Here is a 22,484-nt window from a genome sequence, read left to right on the forward strand (position 1 = left end):
CAAAGTGATAGTTGGATACTTGCATACTGTTTTTACTTACTTTTCTCTCAGTCCATAATATGTCAGTTGTAATTCATTGTCTGCCGAGACAAGAAAGAATATAGTCTTTTAGCTGTTGTTGATGTGAGTCTTCATTTTTCAAACTGTAGCCTGATTTCAGAGGTATACTTTTCCCACGTGGAAATATTCAAGTACAACTAAGCAACACTGTTGTCTTATTAGGTGTAGTAATACCCCTCCACCCCAAACTTTTACACATTTACATGTAATAATTAAAAAATCCATGGAAAATTAAAAAAGTTTCCATTAAAATGTATCATTTTGATCAAAATTACCGTAGGTTTGAATTTTGCTTCACGCTAGCTTTGTTTTCTACTTTTGAGTATCAATAGAGGAAGCACTTACGTGAAAAATACATGTATTTATCATAATTTTCACATGGATATGTGATTTTTCTTTTCTCAGTCTTCCAAAGTGCAAGGGACAAATGATGCTGAACAAAGCGAAATATGCAAACTGCAAAATATTGTTAAGGTAAGATGACAAATTTGACAAACTTGTCTTCTCTTTTGCTTTATTCTTAATGGTTTTGCATATGGTCATATGACTTGTGAGTGTAGTTAAAATAATTACAACACTAGCACTTACATTTTCTCTATTAAAAATGCATGTGGGCATGTAATTGTACTGCTAACTGAAATGTGGCTATATTTACAGTCAGTCAGTTATTCTGAGAAAGGGGATTTATATGATTTGATTAATATAGTAAGCTTAAAAGAATGACATTAGTACTTATGAGGGCAAATTACTTGCAGAAGCTGTTGATGACTTACGATACTGATTTTTAGATACACAAAATAATTTCTTTTCCTTTCTCAGAACATCTTGCCTTTTTTCATTGACGGTGCAGAATATGCATCTGCATGTCATCCTTGAAAGTTACTAGAAATATGTCCTGGTGTGTCCACTTCCTGTGAATGAGTTCTAATCTCTCTACATTCGTTTAATATTTGCTGTTGTGTAGAGCATACTGTTTGTGTAAACATATTTTTAAAAGGAATGTCTTTTAACACATTTTAAAAAAAAATCCAGACCAACAAAAAACCTTTCCTATGAGAAATCCTTTAATAAATCCTTTGTTTTTACTAGGGAAAGCATTTTCTTTCTTTTGTATTTTTTCTTTCTTAAGCTTCTGTACTGTACCATTGTGTTTCTCTGATGATGTTTTTAGGAGCTGAAACAGAAATTAAGTCAAGAAATAGATGAACATCAACATGAGCTTTCAGTATTGCAGGATGCACACAGACAAAAGTTAGTAGAGATAAGTCGTCGACACCGAGAAGAGCTAAGTGAATATGAAGAGCGAATTGAAGAACTTGAGAATCAGTTACAGCAAGGTCTTTATTACCACATGCTTTCTTTTTTATTTAATGTAATTTTGCTTAAAGCATTACATACATATATAACAGTGTAATAGATATCAAATACATGATGTTTAGGAATTTGAAGTTCAGCTTCATGTTTAAGACACACGTGTGTCCTAGTATCTTATATTCACTGTGGTTGGCTTGAACACTGGAATGACAGCATTTAATCCTTTGACAGGTATCAGTCTAGAGGGTCATTTCCTGTACATATCAAATGTAGTGCTCCAAGTTCTACACTACAGGCTGGAGAGTTGGGTGGAGAGGAATCTAATGAAGTTCATCAAGGGCAAGTGTAGGGTCCTGCACCTTGGGAGGAGTAACGTCATGTACCAATACATTTTAGGGGTTGCCCTGCTGGATACCAGCTCTGCAGAGAGGGACCTGGGAGTCCTGGTGTTTACCATGGACTGTTGACAAGTTGACCATGAGGCAGCAATGTGCCCTTGTGGCCAAGAAGCCCAATGGTATCTACCTAGGGCGCATTAAAAAGAGCATGGCCAGCAGGTCGAGGGAGGTCATCCTCCCCCTCTACTCTGCCCTGGTGAGGCCACATCTGGAGTGCTGTGTCTAGTTCTGGGCTCCCCAGTCAAAGAAAGGCAAGGAACTACTGGAGAGAGTCCAGTGGAGGGCTACAAAGATGATCTAAGGGACTGGAGCACCTCTCTTATGAGCACCTGGGTCTGTTTATCTTGAGGAGAGAAGACTGAGAGAGGATCTCATCAATGCTTATAAATATCTAAGGAGCTGGTGTCAAGAGGATGGGTCCAGACTCTTTTCAGTGGTGCCTGGTGACAGGACAAGAGGCAACAGGCACAGACTGGAACACAGAAAATTCCATCTAAACATGAGGAGGAACTTCTTTACTTTGAGGGTGACAGAGCAGAGTGTACCCAGAGAGGATGTGGAGTCTCCTTCTCTGGAGATATTCAAAACCCACCTGGACGTGTTCCTCTCCAACCTGCTGTAGGTGATCTTGCTTTGGCAGGGGAGGTTGGATTAGATGATCTCTGAAGAGATCATCCCGTCCAGCCCCTACCATTCTGTGATTCTGTGTAGAAGCTCAGTAGTTCTCAGAAGGAGCTTTTCTTTGTCTTGTAGGTATTTCATATTCCATAAAAACAGTCATGCCAGTTAGGTTTCCTTTTGGGGCTTTGCACAAATGTATAAGATTTTCCTGTAAACTTCTATTTTATTATCTGTTAAAACTCAGACTTCTAAAGAGTATATACTCTCCTTTTGGGAAAACATAATTTTCTTCTTGGGAAATATTTTCACAGCCTCCTAATTTCTAAGGTAGTACTGATAGGGAATTTATTTCTTAAAACCAGATGCCTGTTAAAATGTGATCTGTCTTTTACTGCAGATACTCTATATACTGCACTTACGTACACCAGCAGGACTGATTTAGTGAAGTCAAAGGCAGGAATCCCATATCTTTTGCATTAAAGTTATCTGTAAAATAAATACTGCTCACAGCTTTTGAAGAATTTGAATATTTTACATTTTTATTTTGTTGTTTCTGTTTGACAACATAATACAGACTGGGGCAGAGGGAAGTGTTTGGACTTACACTGAAATGAATTCACAAGCATTGTACTTTCATTGAGCTTTTTTCTGTACATTTTTGTTTACACCTTTTCATACTGTGTAACTTGCCTGGAAATTATGTTGTGAGGGTAGTACAGAACTATCAATGTTATTAAAGTATGGTGGATATCTAAAAATATCAGTTCTCCAAAATGAGATCTCTATGTGAAAAACTTTGTGTGTCATTTAGCAAATGATGTACTAGTTTGTAGCAAATAGTTCTCTATAACAATCATTCAGCAAACCTTTGAAATTTAATTAATTAAATTATAAACAGGGATTTTGCATCAGGCTGAATTAAATGGGGTTGATAAATTATTCTTAGAAAATTGAGAGATTCCAAATTCTAGGAAGCTAGATTCAGTCATCTCCCCACTGAGAGAGTTGGGGTCAAGTGTATTTTAATTAAATTGTGAACAGTGTATGTCTTACAATGCTTACCTTTTGAGCCAGGTATGTGTAAGTATTCGAAAAGCTGCTTATCAAACTAGGAATATGTATAGCACTGCTTCAAATGTTAATTCTATTTAAGTAAGCTTTCTGTTGATGATGATCATGTCTTTGGATTAGACTATCTCCCTGTCAGGAGAAATGGTGGAAGAGGAGACTTTTAAGCAAAAGATCTACCATGCTGGTTTTGGTTAATACTGCAAATTATCTTTTTTGCTTTTTAGGTGGTGTGAGCGCTGATGCCACAAATGACTCTAAAATTACTGAACAGAAAAAAAATGCACAGAGTCTAGAAGGAGGAAAAGTAGAAGAGTTGCAGGTTGTAAAGGACTTAGAGGATGAAATAAGAAAATTAAATCACAAATTATCTTCTGCCAAAGAAGAAAACAAAGTTCTTCTGAAAGAGCAAGAATTGGCAAAGGTAGAAAAAATCAAAATAACACAAGAATATGAAAATCTGAAATCTGACTTTAGTATGCTTCAAAGTTCTGTTGCAAAGCAAGATGCCCTCGTCAAAGAGCAGGAGAAGAAGCTCCAATCAAAGACATCACTACCAGAAGATGTTGTCAGACTACAGCAAGCACTGTTAGGTACAAAGATGATGATTCTTAATATTTTTTTTTTGAGTGTATCTTCACGGGTTTTCACTTTTAATGCTCAGGAGTTATTTTAAGAATTTGGAACTGAATATGAGAACCTTTTAAAAGTTGCTGGTTTAGAAAAGAGTTGTCCATTGAGGTAAGGCTAAGCAGACAAAGGAGACATAATTAGGACTAATGTGATTATCATAGAGGTTTCTGATTAGGTAGGTAATCATGTCTGCCAGCTGTTTGATAAGTTTTTTCTTTCATTAAAATAGGTAAGCCTCGAGAAGTAGTTTCTTTAAATTCTAAAAGTACACTTTTTGTGTGTAAAGGCAGTCTCTTGCTGATATCTTCTTAAACAGATATGTTTTAGTGTTTCCTTAAGAAGTGTACCTGTATGTAGAAAATCTTTTAACATTGCGTAACTGCTCCACTGTAGTACCAAAGTCCTCCTAATGTGGACTTGGTTGTCAAAGTAATGCTGTACTTTGGGGTGATGACTGATGGTGCATTTGAATCTTTTACAGCACTGATGCTTATCATCATAAAATATTGTGAAACTGTTCTCTTCTGGGCAGCAGAGTTCTGTTGCGTCAATGTGGGAGGATGATTTGGTTTTATTGTTGTTTGGAAAATAGTAAAATTATGTGGATTTTTGTTTTCTTTTATAGAAGCAGAAAATGAAATAGCACGACTTTCGAGTTTAAATCAGGTAAAGCAATTTCTAAGTTAAGCCACCATAAAAGTTTGTAACAATAGAAGCTGATTGAAAACACACATTCTGGCACTATACATTTTTTGGAGCATTCATACTTCTACATAAATAATTTTGTAATCAAGGAAATAGTTGTGGATTAATTCTATAATTACATGTGGAATTGATCGAAAAGATACATTTTGACTTGTGAAACTCCACAGCGTACTATGTTAAACTAGTGGGGTTTCACTTATCCCATTGCTACTTAGGCTGCTTCAACATACATTTTCAAAGTACTAATACATTCTGTAAAATTTGTCATTTTTCACCTCTTCTACTTTGGCACATTTCAGTTTTGACATGGTTATCAGTTGCAAAATATCTTTCTTCTTCCTTGTAGTACTCTAATAACACTACATTCCATCTTACTGATGAAGTTAAGCAGTGGAACATGCAGTTTCTCTGGAAAACACCTTTAGTCTTTGGCAAGGTTGGCTTAGTCCTTTATAAACTCAGGCTTGAGAGATTTGGCTCAGTTTACTTTGTATCCAGTAGGTTTTTCAGCTGGGGTCTTCTGTGTTTTGCATGCTTTCAAGAGTTCCTGTGGCATTTTTCATACAGACATTATTCAGGTTTCCTTGATTAAAACTTCATGTCTCACCGTGCAGCATACTACATGTATCTCTTGGAGGTATAATAATTTATCCCAGCTGTGGATCCGTACCTCAGAGGTGGATATAACTTTGCTCGTCAGACCCTGGCTTTTGTGCAGAAGTTTGTAAATTGCACTCCTGAACTTGGTGATGAGAAAATGAATGTGTGTATATGAGCGGTAGAGACAAATACTTCACAATGAAGAATTTTTAACTGGGATAATGCTCACGTAGGCTTAGAGATTCTAACATAAAACTGCGTGCTTTGCTTTTAATTGTTATGGGGAAATAAACCATTTTAAATCTAAACAGCTTATAAATTTCAGCAAGATAAAGTCTAATATTTAGATTTTTTTTTTTAACTTGAGGGACTTGAGAAGGAACTGACAAGTGCACAACATAAAAATGAGAATGTTCTTTCTGTGTATACGGAGGATCAAAATTCAGAATTAAGTCAGTTAAGAGAAGATCTGGAAAGGAAAGAACATGAATTAAATGAAAGTATTGCTGAAAGAGAAACATTAATAGCGGAGTTGGAAGAACTAGATAAGCAGAATCAAGAAGCTACTCAGGTAATAAATGTTACAACTAATTATTTAACTGCTAAAATAAATGTTTAGATTTGTCTGCATGTGTGTTTATCTTTTAGGTTGATCTTTGAATATAGATAGCAGGGAAATGTAAGTTATCCTCTGAGGCTTAAAAAGAATATTGGGACCAGTGTTTTTCCCTATCTACTGTCTCAACGCAAAGTTCTGAAGTGCAAGAAACCCACTTGTTACAGACAAAGAAATAATATGACATGTTAGCTATCCATAAGGAATGTTACTTTCTGAAGTCCAGCTAAATACTACTTGGTTTTTCCTTGCAAGACTTTTGACAGTTTTTGTCCTACTTAGACTTTGACCTCTGTCCTATGACAGTATGCATAACATGAATGATTTTTTTAAAGTAACTTAATTGTTCAAAATAAAAATAATGAAAAGAAATAAGTTTATTACAAGAACTTAATAATATGAGCATTTGTGGATCAAAAAAGGTCACCAATTATAAGTAATCAAAACAAAATGATACATTTCTGTCACTGTTCTGATATATTTGACCTGTAAGCATGTAGTTGCAAGCTATGTGTTTTTTCAATATTGGTTTACTTTATGGAATTGAACATTTAAAGTGTTGTCCTATGGAATGAATCCCAGCAAGTGTGTTTAAAAATAAGCTGAACAAGAAATTGAAAATAGAATATACAGATAGGAATTCACTTCTGTAATTTGTTGTTTTAAATTTAGCGCCTGCCTATTTTTTAAGTAATGGGTGTTTACTGTGTACCCATTTCAACTGCCCTGACAAATTCTGTCAGTTCTTGTTCTTAAGTAGTTCTTTTTGTTCCTTCATTTAGGTAGTCAGAGATCTTTTGGGGGAGACGACTTTCTTGGGTTTAGTGAAATGTAATCTATCCCTATTTGATATTTGGTTTTAATTAATTTAGCATTAACTGGTTGATACTACTTGCCAACTTAACGTTGGCAACTAGGAAACATTTTTGTTTCCTCTCATTATTTGTTTGTTTTATTGTTTGGAGGATAAAAATGAAAAAAAACCCCATAGTTTGGCTAGTTCTCCTCTCCTAATGAATTCTTATTTGTGTTTGTTCCAGCATATGATTACACTGAAAGAGCAGCTGTCAAAACAACACACAGAAACTGATAGTATCATCAAACAGCTGAAATTTGACATAGATTTTGAAAGAAAGAAAGTATCAGAATTGGAAATTGAGAAGATGGAAACTATTAAGGAATTAGATAGTCAGAAAGAAAAACTAAGCCACTGTTCATATACACTTAATGATTTGCATATAAGTAAGCAGCAGCTTCAAGATAATATTAAAGATCTTCAGGAACAACTAAGGAAAGCCCAGGACTGTAATTTGCATAATAAAAAGGAAATTGGAGAATTGCAGCAGAGATTAAAAGAAAGAGAGGAAGAACTTTCTCTATCCTTGGGCAAGTTAACAGAAAAAAGCAATCGGGAATCTAACTACGCTTGTCAAGATCTGATTCTGAAAGAAAGAGAAGCAGAGATTGCAAAACTACAGAATGACATTTCAGAAAACAAACAACTAAATGAAGACTTAGAGAAGTCTCTTTCTGATGTCAGAATGGAAAACGGAAAGCTGATAACAGCCATTGAAGAAATAAAACAGGAGTTAAGTGATGCCATTTCTGAGAAAAATAAAGTTTACTTGGAAAAAGACACTGTTATGGAGGCTTTGAAAATGGAAAAAAGACAGATAGAGAGCGAGTTAAACCAGACAGAAAAGAGGCTTTTGGAACAAGCACATAAGTATAAGCAAACTATTGAGGAATTATCAAATGCACGTAGTATGGATACCACTGCATTGCAGCTTGAACATGAGCGTCTAGTTAAACTCAACCAAGAGAAAGACTTTAAGATTGCTGAACTTCAAAGGAGCATTGAGCAGATGGAAATCGACCATCAAGAAACAAAAGAGATGTTGACTACTAGCTTAGGAGGACAAAAGCAGTTGACAGAACTCATAAAAGAAAAAGAGGTATTTATTGAAAAGTTTAAAAATCAAGCCTTACAGGTGAAGCAGGAACTTGAGGAATATATGAAAGTTTCAAAAAAGCAGGATGTCTTAAAACAAAACTTGGAGGAAAAAGACAGAAGTCTTGCAGTCATGAAGGAAGAAAATAATCATTTGAAAGAAGAAATTGAACGCCTTAAGGATCAGCAAAGTAGATCTACGCCTGTGGTTGAGCCTAAAACTCTAGATATTATTATTGAACTTGAAAGTGAGGTAACACAGTTAAAAATGATAAAGAGTAATCTTGAAGAAGAAATAGAAGTTCACAAAAAAACAATAGAAGAGCAGAATCAAACAACAGTGCAACTTCAGCAGTCTTTGCAGGAGCAAAGAAAGGAAATAGATGAGTCTAAATTTCAGTGTGAGCAAATGAATGTCACACATGAAAGACTTTCTTTAGAGAAAGATGAGGAAATAAAAAATTTGCAGAAAACAATTGAACAAATTAAAACTCAGTTGCACAAAGAGAGACAGATTATTCAAACGGACTCCTCTGATCTTTTTCAGGAAACCAAAGTTCAGACTCTTAATGGAGAAAATGGAAATGAAAAACATGATTTATCTAAAGCTGAAATTGAAAGACTGGTAAAGGGTATCAAAGAAAGGGAGATGGAGATTAAGCTTCTAAATGAAAAGAATGTTTCTCTAAGTCAGCAAATTGATCAGTTGTCTAAGGATGAAGTTGGCAAACTTATTCGGATCATTCAAGAGAAGGATTTAGAAATACAAGCTCTCAATGCTAGAGTTTCCTCAGCTTCCTATAGGCAGGATGTTCTTTGTCTTCAGCAGCAGCTGCAAGCTTACGTTGTGGAGAGAGAACAAGTACTCGCAGTTCTAAGTGAAAAGACAAGAGAAAACAGTCAGTTAAAAACAGAGTATCGTAATATCATGGATATGGTCGCTGCTAAAGAAGCAGCTTTGGTAAGGTTGCAAGAGGAGAATCAAAAGTTATCTAACAGATCTGAAAACAGCAGTCAAGACATGTCTAGAGAAACTATTCAGAATTTATCCCGTATCATTCGAGAAAAAGATATTGAAATAGATGCTCTAAGTCAGAAATGCCAAACCCTATTGACTGTCTTGCAGACTTCCACTACGGGTACTGATAACGGGTCAGGTGGTGTTAACAGTAACCAGTTTGAGAAACTTCTACAAGAACGTGATAAACTAAAACAGCAAGTAAAGAAGATGGAAGAGTGGAAGCAACAGGTAATAACCACGGTTCAGAACATGCAGCACGAGTCAGCTCACCTCCAAGAAGAGTTACACAAGCTTCAAGCACAGATTTCAGTTGAGAGTGATAGTAATTCAAAGTTGCAGGTAGACTATAATGGCTTGATTCAGAGTTACGAAGAGAATGAGAAAAAGCTGAGAAGTTTTAGTCAGGAATTAGCGCAAGTTCAACACAGCATAGGACAGCTTCATAACACCAAGGATCTTATCCTGAGTAAGCTTGATTTGGTATCACCGCCTGTGGCAGCAGCTTCCACCATTGCACAGCTTTCAGGCGTTCAAGGCAGTGCTCCTGAAGTACTCAGTGATGAGTCTAAACTCCTTCAAAAGGAGTTGGAACAACTGAAACAAAAGTTGCAAGAAAAAGATGCAACTATTTTGACTCTTCAGGAAAACAATCAACGATTATCTGATTCTGTGGCCACAGCATCAGAGATTGAAAGAAAGAATCAAGAAGGGACTGAGTCAGAGATGAGGCAGATCAAAGAAAAACATGATATCCTACAGAAATCACTGAGGGAAAAAGACATATTAATTAAATCTAAAAGTGATCAGTTACTTTCTGTGAGTGAAAATCTTACTAACAAAGAAAATGAAAATGAGCTTTTGAAGCAAGCTGTGACTAATCTTAAAGAAAGAATTTTAATTTTAGAAATGGATATTCGAAAACTGAAAGAAGAAAATGAAAAAATAGTTGCAAGGTGTAGGGAAAAAGAAACGGAATTCCGAGCACTTCAGGAGACCAATATGCAGTTTTCAATGATGCTGAAAGAGAAAGAGTTTGAGTCTCACTCAATGAAGGAAAAAGCTCTTGCTTTTGAGAAGCTGTTGAAAGAAAAAGAACAGGTACGTGCATTCATATTTATGAATATCTTTTAAAATTAGTCACGTGGTAATCTGTTTTTGTGTGTATGTAGCCATCAGGTGTTTGCCTGAAATATGTTGCGACTCCTTACTGCATTACACTACAACAAAAATCCTCCCCCTGCAAAGTTAAGAAATTAAAAGTCAGCAGGTGAGTGGTTTACAATGTTATCTGTTAATTGTGCCTCCATAAACTGCATTTTTCATTTATTTGGGAATTGCTCATTTACTGACCAGCTGCTTAAAATGTTAGTTTGGCCCTGTTGTTCATTAATGCGTTTATGGCTAGAGAAGCTCCACTGCCAAAAAAAAAAAAAAAAAAGATTGGGCAAGCTGAATTAATGGTTGCTGCAATTCTGCATGGAAAGATCGATATTTTATTCAAAGCATATGTTCAGCTAAAAGTCGTGTAGCTTATTAGTTATTATGTATGTAATTTGAAGAAAAATCTTTTTTAAAAGAGCAAAGAATTATGCGGCATCATTGATACATTGGTCAACAGCACGTTGTATGAACTGCTGCTGCTGGAGTCAAAGTAATGTGTGAATTTACAGGATGTGAATTCATGTAGTGGATATCTGTGGCCTACAGACTTCCACTCACTGGAGGCTCAGGCGTTCATTTTCACAAGCACGGAACATTTGTCTGGACATTTTTCTTGTGGAAGTTGGAGAAATTCCTGTTAAGTGCTTTGCATTCACCATGGAGAACTAGGAAAAAATAGTATTCAGTTTTGCGTTTTGTGTGTGTGTGTCAGAAGATAACACGACATAAACCTGCAGGCAAACCTTCTCTTTTTATGTTTCTGCTGCAAAAAGAATTTTACTATATTCAGTTTGATTAATAAAAACAAATAATTTAAGCTCATAAGTATTAGTAATGAAGATTGGTATATTTTTATCCAACATATTCAATAAAAGTAACTGCTTTCAAAACAACATACGAGACAAGGTAAAGAGCATGCTGAAAAGTTTCATATAACTGAAAATGCATTCACACGTACCTGTGAATTCTGTGTAACTGTCATACTCACTTCTCCATTATATGCTGATGTAAAGTTGTAGTAAATTGCATGTAAGTGGGAACATTACTCATTGAAATTTGATGTTTGAAAATGTGATGGACACTGCTGTGATTCATTGAAAGCGAGTCTTTGGGAGTGAGATCACTTTATGGTTTGTTTTTAAAGATTTCTTCGTGTGTTTAGTCTTAAGTTCAGACAAGTTGACCTACCTAGGCTAACGCTTTACATGTTCATGGCCTAATAAACAGGTATCACAGTCGATAGATTGCGAGCACTGGGGGAAAAGTGAAATTTTCAAGTATTGAAGTGTCTGAGACACTATGTACATAGTATCTATCCTCCCCTAAAGGTGGGTAGGTATCTGTTTGTTCATGGCAGTCAGTTAAGACAATGCATCTGTATAGTGTCTTTTAGCAATAACTTTTATTTTGTCTCGTAACATATGAGTGAATAACTTCAAAATAATATTTTCCCTGAATGTTTTTCTATGCTGTAGGGCTATGGGCATCCTGCCCTTTTTCTTGTTACATCAGTGTTGTCTTTACGCTGTTCTGGCAAAGACTGTGTCTCCTTAGTTAAAATTATTTGTCGCATTTGAAATCCTTGTTTGTGTCTTCAACAGGGCAAGACAGGAGAATTGAATCAACTGTTAAATGAAGTTAAATCAATGCAGGAAAAGGCTGTTACTTTTCAGCAAGAGAGAGACCAAGTCATGGTAGCACTCAAACAGAAGCAAATGGAGAGCAGCGCCCTGCAGAGTGAGGTACACCACCAAATAATTTACAGTTGCAAGAAATAAAAGAGAGTAAGAAATCGCATCTGTAATGTTTTCTGGATTATTTCTTCTAGCAATTACTTGTAAAAAAACATTTAAAATTGATAACACGTGCAATGTGCTTCAATGGACATGTTTTACGTTTGCTTAAATTATTTTTATGAAAGATGATAGTACGAGCAACTTAAGGTATGTTCTACACAGATACAGCATTTGCGTGAGAAGGAGCAGCGCCTCAACCAGGAGTTGGAGAGATTACGCAGTCACCTCTTAGAAATGGAGGACTCCTACACACGAGAAGCTTTAGCTGCAGAAGACAGAGAGGTCAAGCTAAGAAAGAAAGTTTTGGTTTTGGAAGAAAAACTTGTGTCCTCATCTACTGCAGTGGAGAATGCCAGGTAGTCTTTCAATTTATACTGCAGTGGCTTTATGAGCATATATATATAAAGCAAGATGCATTAAAGTCCTCATGGGTAGCAGAATCTGGAAGGCTAAAGCTAATTGTGGTTTTTTATTTATTTGCCATAATCACATTTTTCAGCCAGAACAAAGAAAACCCAAGTATTAAAATTACTCAGTCCCTATCTTGACTGCTCTAATGCTGTTTTATTTAAAGGAATGTTGCTTACTTTGGGCAAAAGAATTTTTTTCCTCATCTTATTACAGTTATCCAAATGAACAACTATTCTAATCAAAATATATTTACGTAGCTGCAGTCTTTCTTTTTTCTTTAAGTGCCAAACATGGATTCTGCTCTTACTGTTTTCAGCAAAGAGATTTCTGAGTTGAGTGGAATTTGTTGTGAAAAACTGTGGAGAAAGTGGAAGAGTTAGGAGAAGGTTACATAGAAACTGTTCCTCAGAACGTTTTATAATTCTTCATCAAACTTGTCAAATATCTTTCAAGAAATGCTGCCTATTTCCCACCTCACACGTGCTCTTTAGAAAGACTGTCATAGGAGTAAATCAGGTGCATAATATTTTTGCATAATAGGAAGTTAAATGGGGCGTTCAGTGGTCAGTATGGAGCAAGATACACCGAGTTCTTGGAGACTGGCTTTAAAAGTGAAAATTGGTGGAAAAACCTATTGATTCATGTAGTAATTGAAGCAGACAATTAGCAAGAGGTGGATTTTTTTTTTTTGGTACAAATACTGTTACAATAATAAGCAACAAAGATCATTCTTTTTCTAATTCACTTCAAACAAAAGGAGGTGTTGGGTTTTTTTCTGATTGCCAAAATTTTATTACCAGACATTTTAAACCTGTTGTTAGAATTGCTTTTTTGGTTGTTTGGTTGGTTTTTTAAGAGGAATCAGGGAAAAAAAATGCTTTCATTTTCATCAATTGAGCAGAAAAAGGTAGGCTATTTTTGCTGGGATTTCTTCTTTGTGATGACTTCTGTTATTTTCTTCATAAATAATGTATTTTATTTTCATTAAGTCATCAAGCTAGTCTGCAAGTTGAATCTTTGCAAGAGCAGCTAAACCTGGTTTCCAAGCAGAGAGATGAGACTGTGCTGCAGCTCACCATCTCCCAGGACCAAGTGAAGCAGTATGCATTGTCACTGGCCAACCTGCAGATGGTACTAGAGCAATTCCAACAGGGTAAGTTGTGTCAAGAAATAGCAAAGATTGCAACAAGCGTTTTTCAGCTGCGATAGTTACCATGTTTTGGTGCTTTTTAAATATTACTTACTTGGTTTTCTTTTTGATAGCTTGAATTTCAGAATCTATTGTCTTTTAAAAAAAAACTGAAACAGTTCTGGCTCTGTGAAAACTGATGGTAGTGTCCTATTTATGAAATTTGAATTCCACCTCTTCCTCATGAAGACCACATATGATAATGCTGAGGTTTTGCAACTGTGTATCCCAAAAAAGAGTTACATGTTGTGAATGAAGATTTGTTTTGTTTTGTATTTTTAACCCTTTAGAAGAAAAAGCTATGTATTCAGCAGAACTGGAGAAACACCAAAAACAGACTGCAGAGTGGAGGAGGAAAGCAGAAAACTTAGAAGAAAAAGTTGTGTCACTGCAGGTGGGCTGAATAATGAAATTGAACCCTATGAAACTGAATGCTTATTCTTGACTGATTTTTTTTGGTTTTAACTGCTGTGTTGTTACTGTTTAAGAATACATCAATTTAATTATTCTCACTTCTCTGGAAGAGAGAGGGGCACTAAAAGAAGGAGAGCGAAGTAGCGTTCCTCTTCTGACCATCCATTTTCAGAGGTTATTTACAGTCCAGTTATTCTAAAGAACAAGTGATTAAGGTCTCTGCATCTGTTGTTTGATCTGTGTTCTATTAGCCTAATTGTGATAGTGAACTCCTTTGCTTCTTTTTTTGTCCCTTTCCTCCTTTCCTGGCTTCTATTCAGGAAAGTTTAGAAGAGGCAAATGCTGCACTGGATGCAGCATCAAGGCTTACCGAACAGCTTGACATCAAAGAGGAGCAGATTGAAGAACTTAAGAAAGAAGGTAACTTTTTTTTTTTTCATCTCTACTTAAAATATTCCAAGCTGCTGAGGAGACGATGTACTAGTCCTAGAAACTTACCAAAATCTGTCTCCTGTGAGGAAAAGAGTAATTCTGTGCCACCTTTTGAGAACTTCCTTGTTTATAAAGCAAATTTGAAAGAATATCGTTACCTTCTCTAAGGGGGCTTTTTCAAAAGAAAGCCCTATAGTAGTTTTTTTTGTTTGTTTTTTTCCCCCTGTAAATACCAAAGCCCTTGATTTAGCATGGTAAATGTCTTTTTAAAAAGTTTGTGAGATAGCAAACGTTGTCAGATTTTTCCAAAGTATGTCACCTACCATATGTGACACAGGCACAGGAATACAGTGAGGTAGAAAGAAAGGGTGTGCTGTCAGTAAGAGATGTAGAGGGAGCAGCTCTTGCACAGATGTTAGGCTGTCTGAAGAGATTTTATGGAAGGTCTTGGACACATCTTCACATTATATTTTTAGATCTCATTTCAAATAAGCTTCCTGATTGCTCATATTTAGAAAGATGCCTTTCATATTGTTCTCATATTAAGTACTCTAATATTTGATGAATGTCACTACTTTGGATGTGAAGACAAAGCTTGGCCAGATAGTAGAGGAATTTGCCAGAAGAAACAGTTCTGAAAAGGAAGAATATTTACAGTGAGGGTGGCCAAACATTGGAATAGGTTGCCCAGAGACGTGGAGTGTCCATTCATGGAGATAATTCAAAACCAACTGGCCGTGCTGTAGGACAGCCTGCTGTAGATGACCCTGCTTGAGCAGAGGGGTTGGACTAGATGATCTAGAGGTCCCTTCCGACATAATTGTTTCTTTGATGTTTTTGGATTCTGTGAATGTTTTGGGGTGTGGTTTTGTGGTTGGTTTATTCTTCTTCTTTTTGACATCACTGAAACATGAATTCTGTATGAGATGCATAGCCTTCTCTTCGACAAACATGTTTAGCATTAAAACTGTAGAAAAGCCTAAAAAGGCAGAATAACCTCTTACAAAAAATTGATATGAATCCAACGTATGGCCTTACGCTATTTAGTCTAATTGAATGGAAAAAATGAAGGGTAATTTCTATACAGTCTATTTGAATGTTAAACATCAGTAAGATTTATAAGCTCAGAGACTCTCTTGGAGGTGACAAAATAGTAACATAAGGTTACTTTTTTTTTTAAATTACTGCATTAATTTTAGTTTTCATGAGAAAGGAGTCATAGCATTAGCCAAAGCAGGACTTAAGACCAATAATAATTTTGCTGGATTTTTGTACTGAATTCTCAGCCCCGACTTGTAATTTTGTCTGCAATGTTTCATTGAACCAAGAGGGAAAATTACTTCTCTGTGTTTAGTTGCATGACAGTTCTGTTATGGGTGAACTTGTTAACAATACTGACTGCTGAGGGAATATTAGGCTTTTTTCTTTTTTTTTGTCTTCATCTGTCTTTTCTTCATTTTCCCAACTGAGTCCTACTTTCTCTTTCCCTCTTTATTTCTGTGGGTCAGCATATTTCCCTGTTGCTGCAGCATCTTCTGTCACTGTGCACGTGGGTTAAACTAAAATCAGAGGAAAACTTGTGATTGGTCCCTGATGTGGCTCTAAAAAAGGGAGCTTGAAGAGCAGAGGTTTGCTCTCTCTCTGTGGTTACTTAACAGCTCTTACTTTGTGATTTTTTGGGGAAATTTTTGGGTGAATGCCTTTAAGGCTTGCTGGGGGAACACCTGGTGCATCATCTCTGCTCGATGCAGTGGTAACTCTTGCCCTGAACAAATAGAACCAATTATTGCTATTCATTTTTAAATTATAATTTGTCTTACTTTGAAATAATATGATTTCTTAAAGCATACTTGTTTATGATCAGATAATTTCAGCAAGAACTCTCCAAAAGGTTATGACTTCTCTACTATGCAATTGAATATGTACTTACTTAAAATTAGTTGTGTCTAAGTGCAATTTGGCATCCAGGTGGGCATCCTAGGAATGCTCTGAGCTCACATATGAGTTTTACAAGCTAAATGAAATTTCAAGCTGCTTACATGAATGTACAACTGTATATTGATTTGGTTTTGAATTCTCACTATAGACAATCACGGCAAAAGTTTTCAAACACCCTGATTTAAAAGTAACTTTGGCATAGGCAAATATAGCACTCTCAAACAGGCAACTCTTCATTACTGGTTAATTTTGATTGCAAACCTTTGCATATGAAAGCAGGAGGGGTTTGAACTTTGAGAGAAAATCGAATCTCAGTATTTTATCAAGCTAAGTTGTATTGGCAAGTGATTTACTTGGTAAAAAAATTGAAAAGGGATTGTTGCATAAAGAAATCAGCACTTTAATGTTGTTGTAGAATAAATCATTTTTATTGAGGAAAAAACCAGGCTACTCCATTTTCTCTATTTACACAAGAAAACATATAATGTCTTACTGAAAATTGGCCAAATACATTCCCAGACACAGTTTTGTTGGCCAGATCTTTTGAAGGATTTCTTTATGGATTTTTTTGGCAGGAGAAGTGATTTTAATGGAAAAGTATAAGATGTACCAGATGCAGTTTTCTGGATTGCCATAAATGGTTAACAAATTATTGGAGACTGTTGTAAATGTCTGGTTTACAACAGTCCATGCTGAATTTTGGCTCAGATCTCTTTTGTTATTCAGTCTTTTCATATACATGAAGTACATGTTTAAATCCTTTTCAACTGTAAGATTCTATTTTAGAAGGAAATATTCCATTAAAAAATGTTTAGTGATAGAGTTGCATATTCACTGTGGATGGAATACAGTTGTGTAGCTGTCCTTAAAAGTTGGTTCTCTTTGATATAAAATCTTTTTGCCAGGTAAAAATAGAAAACAACAGTAACATTTCATTTAAATTATTAATACATTTGTTTTAAAGTTCATCATGTGAATGAATATTGAAAAGGAAACCCAGGATTGTTTTGCTGTGTAGAGCAGTAGCAACAGAGTGAGGTTTACTTGAAACTTGTTTTCAGATGCTGTTTGTTTATCTTTTTGTGGCATTAGTGGTTTAACTTCTTTAATTCCCTTTTATTACTTGGGTCTCCACAGAGTAACTAAACTTCCATGTATGCTCCTACATAATTATATTGCAAATGTTTTTCTTCAAGTATTGGGGTCCTATTTAGCCACATTTACAAAGTAGCATAATTTTAAGTAAATTTAAACCTTGAAATCCTGGATTAATTCTCCTGTGCCTCACCATTGTGTTCTGAAAGAGGAGTGCTGTAGAGGGGTCACATTATTGAAATGGATTTCAGTGCATATGGATGTAGTTGTTACAAGATATGTTGTTGTATAATATATATAACTTTGTTTGGTTTTTAACTTGTTTTGAATAAGGAGCTTAATCCTTATGGTCCTTGAATAAGAACTTTCTCAGCATGACACTCGTTAGTTTATTCTACTCTGTACTTTCTAAAATTCATATTTGTGAAGTAAAATGTTTATATAAAGATGTGGAGTATTTGAACAGGACATAGGAGGTTTTATCCATTTCCCAGCCTAGCTCTTTGATGTGTGCGTACCTAAACTCTGTGTGGGTTCTCATGGAGTTATTGGTGTTAATTGAGAACCATGTTGTGTCACCATAGTTGTGGTGTACATTTATTAAAGATTAAAATTCATGTGGAAACTAGAGTGAAATGTTTTTCATGCATCCCAGATGATTTGGAGGGTATAAAATTTATAAACGACACTTTTCTTGTAAAGATGTTGAGGCTTTTTAGAAATTAACTACAAGATAGATACAAGAGAAATGTATCTTTTGTGGGTTTTGGTTTGTTGTTCTTTTTTTTTTTTTTTTTTTTTTTTTCATGGAGTGCTTTTAGTTAGCAGGAGCTCCAGAAGTGTAAAAACGGTAAGGAAATTAAGTTGATTGGCAGGTTTTTTATAGGATTTGAAGATAAGCGTTCAACCTTGAAGAGGAGAAAAAGCTCATCATTTCTGCTTATGTAGCTGTAGGGTAGAGCTGACCTTCACGTGGGCAGTCCATGTATAATATATTTGTGAAGCTTCGATGTGTGGTTTAGACTTACTTGTACTTTTATTAAGAAAAAAAGTAACTTCAAAGACAGTATCTTAGAGAAATTTAAAAAGTTATATTTTTGCTGTCTTGAGGTGAAGCCATTTGTAGTTTATCTTTTAACAGTTCTTTGTACCTTGTAATTAGTCATTTTCTTGTCTGAGAATGTGTTACTGCCGGTGTTCTTAAATCCTGTGTTTGGGGACTTAAGTGAGATAAGTTTTTCTAGCGCTTTGTATTCTGTGTTTTTTGTACAAACTTGTGTAGACCCAAACATCAGGTGCACTAGAAACTGGATAAAAGTATCTGAATTTTTAAAAAGAGAAAGTTTTGTGCCTTGTTTCCTTACAGTCAGAATGTTGTAAAATATTTATGGCAAGTAAAACTTTTAGGAGAATTTTTTTTCTTTATTAGGAGCTTTATTTTTATGAGTTTTGTGGGAGGTCAGAGGAAACCTGAGTTACTGACACAAAGGGATAGTTGGGTGTATTCTGCATTTGAGCTAACAAGTAATTTGTGTTAGTGGAATTTTCAAACTGTAGAGCAGTTAGTGCTGTGAAATTATTGGGCAAGAGTGAATATAACGGTATCATGCCATGGCTCCTTTTAATGAAATGGGTTACTACGTTTTTATCTCCCTCATTAAACATGCTGATGGTGTGAGACTCAAGTGTGTAGATAGACAAATCATTGATTAAGAGCAGGAATTTTGGAAAGCTGAAATTTATAGCACTAGTGAACGCAGAATCTAAACTCCTTTCTTAATATTCTAAGTAGTTCCTGGTTTGAGTTTGTGGAAAGGAAAAATAGGGTCCTTTCTATCGGCCAAGAATGTCATTATCAGTGTTGTGATATTGTAGATGAGCCAATTTCATTGCAGCCACTATGGAACGGTATAAGAATTTGGAGTCAGCACGCAAAAAAAGGCAGAAAATCTGTGTAGTGACTCCTAGCACACTCCTAGACAGTCTCATATTAACTAAGTTGTAGTACTGGCCTATTCACTTAATTTGCGGGCCATGATGCCTGATTGAAAGTGCTTGCTATTTTCCTCTTGGTTTTGTCTTTGGTTCATGGTAGCTCTGCATTTCGTCTCTGCCATTTTTAACTGAAGATTTGTATTCCTAAAAGTATGGGGAATCTTGCATAGATCTCTGCAGAGCCTTTCTTGCCAGAATCATGAAGCCCATCACTGGTTCTAGGATGCATTAGTGTTTCCCAGCGTGCCGTTTCAAGAGCTTGCATCTGTGATCAGGAGCAGGAAAGGTCCTAGCAGAAGAGACCCACAAGTTACTGATACTGCTCTGCCAACCAGTTGTTCTCCTGGGAGACTGGAGAACTCCTTAGTATCTTAAGGCTTTAGCAACCTGATAGCAGAGTATGCCACAGGGCACTGTAGAGAGGTTGGTGCTGGTCTCTTCGCACAGGTAATTAATGACAGAACAAGAGGGAATGGCTTCAAGCTCCAGCAGGGTAGGTTTAGACTGAACATTAGGAAAGAATTTTTCACAGAAAGAGTGGTCGGGCATTGGAATAGGCTGCCCAGGGAGGTGGTTGAGTCACCATCCCTGGATGTGTTTAAGAGACGTTTAGATGTGGTGTTGGGGGATATGATATAGGGAAGAACTTTGTAGTGTAGGGTAGATGGTTGGACTCGATGATCCCAGGGGTCTCTTCCAACCTGGATGATTCTGTGATTCTATGCCGAATAGCTGGGTTTAGGAAATATTTGAGGTTAAGTACTGAGATCGAAAGACTTGATGTCAACATGCAGTTTGGTTAGGTTATGAAAAACATTGCCACCACAGGACTATAGACCTTGATCAAGAGTCTCTTTGAAGTTCTGTATTATCTAGGTGGAACAGAGCAGTTCATCAGACATTCCACAATTGATTTATTTCTGTGTGTTTCTGTACTTTAGCATTGAGTATTGGTCTGGAAATTTTAGCTTATGATTTCAAATAATAATCACTTAAGTTGTCGCTTTTTTATAAAGAAATCAAGCTGATTATTTTTTTAAAAGCACTATAACAACATTAGCGTTTTTTTAAAATGTGTATTATTAATAAGTTTTGCAACAAAGTTTTGAAGTTTCAATTTTTGTTTATTTGCTCTGACATAACATTTTATAGGTGAGATCAGAAGAGAAATGTTAGAAGATGTACAAAATAAACTAATGAATCTTATGAACAGCACAGAAGGAAAAGTGGACAAGTAAGTCTTTCATTAAAGACTGGGTATACATTTTTGGTTTTTATTCCTCATAATGTTACAGATTAGTTGTTTTGATTAGTGTATGTAAAGCTGGATTACTGATGTGTTTCTTAAGTAGAAGTGCACTTCAATAACATGAGCTGTGCAAACCAAGATAAAAGTTTTTAATGAATGTTTGTTATAATGTCTAAGGTGTGAACAGCAAGCCCTTTACTGTAGCAAGCAGCACCTGGATGTTGCATAAATCTCTCTTCCTTGGGTGCTTTTTTTTTTTTTTTGGTCTTCTCTTTACCCTTTAGAACTGAAATGGGGATAGGCACACGGATTCCCCTCTCCCCTTCCTTACATCTTGATTTGGGACTGTGCATAAGTATCTGTTTAAATGCTCTCCCGAGTCAAGATCTTAGAATAAACCTTTTCCCTGATTGTAGTACTTAACGTCAACACTGTCCAAAATGACACTTCCTTTACAATAAATGTTATAACTTGTAGGGGAAGGAAATTGGTGATGTACCCATTTAGTTCCTTGTACTAGATTTATTTGGGTTATTGTAAATGAGGCAAAAGTATGAGGAATCAATGTTACAGTATCAACTGTTACCTAAGAGCAGATTGTTTGACAAGCTCCCTTTGTTCTGCAGGCTCCTGATGAGAAATCTTTTTGTTGGACATTTTCATACTCCAAAAAATAAACGTCCTGAAGTGTTAAGGTTAATGGGAAGTATCTTGGGAATAAAAAAAGAAGAACTTGATCAGGTAATACTGTGCAGAAAACTAGACTTCCTTTTTTATTTGCAATGTCCTTACATGGAAATAAAAGGACTTGTTGCTAAACTAGATGTGGCTGTCCTTGTATTTGTTGTGGGGAAAGTATGTTTTTTGTTCTCATCTGAATTCATTTTTTATGTGGAACACGCTGATCTTAATGGAATATTTTCATAACATTATTCTAATAGAATGGGTATCATTTTGCTGAGGAATGCTAATGCAGAAGGGATTTAACTTTGTGCTTTTTTGTATAATAGTTGTAATATGTCAGTTGCAGAAAAAGTAAGTCAGTTTTATATGTACCACTAGGTAATATGAAGAATGTGGGGCTTATATTTTTAAATAAAGAGCGCGGTTTTTAGGCTGCCAGTCTTTGGGAGGCAAAGAATAAGGTTTTGACAATAAGTAAAGAAAGACAATAACCACATAGTTATGGTGAATAAATATAATGAGAACAAATGTTGCACTTTCTTTTATCTGCTGCTTTTTGTTTTCCTAACTTTTTTTTAATACTTTGTAGTTATTATCTGAAGACCAAAGAGGAGTCACGAGATGGGTGACTGGCTGGCTTGGTGGAGGAGCTGGGTCAAAGAGTGTCCCTAGTACACCTTTGAGGCCAACTCATCAGAACATTTTTAATAGTGTAAGAATTAATTGTGCGTTCTCTATGTTTGAGTGGAAAAGACAGGGCAGTTGCATATTAATGCTGATTTTTGCCTCATCAGTCTGTTGAGCTTTATTTACTGATGCTACTGTATCTTGCATTATTTGTTTGTTTTGTGCAACTGCTTTGGCATAAGGTTTTTTTCCTACACTAAATAAGTATGTAGGCATTGATGAAAATTATACAATGCTAAGTGTTGGACTAATATGGAAATCCAGTTACTGTTCCACTGGTTCCTGGAATCCCGGACTTATTCATAGATTCATAGATTGGTCCAGGCCGGAAGGGACCTCCAAAGGTCATCTAGTCCGACCTCCCCGCAGTCAGCAGGGACACCCCCAACTAGACCAGGTTGCCCAGGGCCTCGTCGAGCTTCACCTTGAATATCTCAAGGGAAGGG

General features: G+C 35.9%; 1 protein-coding gene across 1 annotated transcript in view; it reads left to right on the forward strand.

Annotated features, from left to right (window-relative positions):
* The window catches only part of TRIP11 (thyroid hormone receptor interactor 11), a 34,833-nt gene that overhangs the window by 6,147 nt on the left and 6,202 nt on the right, over positions 1 to 22,484 (forward strand). The window contains exons 5-18 of the mRNA XM_074149814.1: positions 466 to 534; positions 1,232 to 1,397; positions 3,689 to 4,054; positions 4,720 to 4,760; positions 5,767 to 5,970; positions 7,056 to 10,085; positions 11,750 to 11,890; positions 12,107 to 12,300; positions 13,345 to 13,508; positions 13,835 to 13,938; positions 14,279 to 14,378; positions 20,571 to 20,652; positions 21,294 to 21,408; positions 21,941 to 22,063. Of these exons, the coding sequence (XP_074005915.1) occupies positions 466 to 534; positions 1,232 to 1,397; positions 3,689 to 4,054; positions 4,720 to 4,760; positions 5,767 to 5,970; positions 7,056 to 10,085; positions 11,750 to 11,890; positions 12,107 to 12,300; positions 13,345 to 13,508; positions 13,835 to 13,938; positions 14,279 to 14,378; positions 20,571 to 20,652; positions 21,294 to 21,408; positions 21,941 to 22,063 (4,899 nt within the window). The remainder of the gene's footprint in view (positions 1 to 465; positions 535 to 1,231; positions 1,398 to 3,688; positions 4,055 to 4,719; positions 4,761 to 5,766; positions 5,971 to 7,055; positions 10,086 to 11,749; positions 11,891 to 12,106; positions 12,301 to 13,344; positions 13,509 to 13,834; positions 13,939 to 14,278; positions 14,379 to 20,570; positions 20,653 to 21,293; positions 21,409 to 21,940; positions 22,064 to 22,484) is intronic.

This window comes from Numenius arquata, chromosome 6 (assembly GCF_964106895.1).
Source record: "Numenius arquata chromosome 6, bNumArq3.hap1.1, whole genome shotgun sequence".
NCBI classification, from domain to species: domain Eukaryota; kingdom Metazoa; phylum Chordata; class Aves; order Charadriiformes; family Scolopacidae; genus Numenius; species Numenius arquata.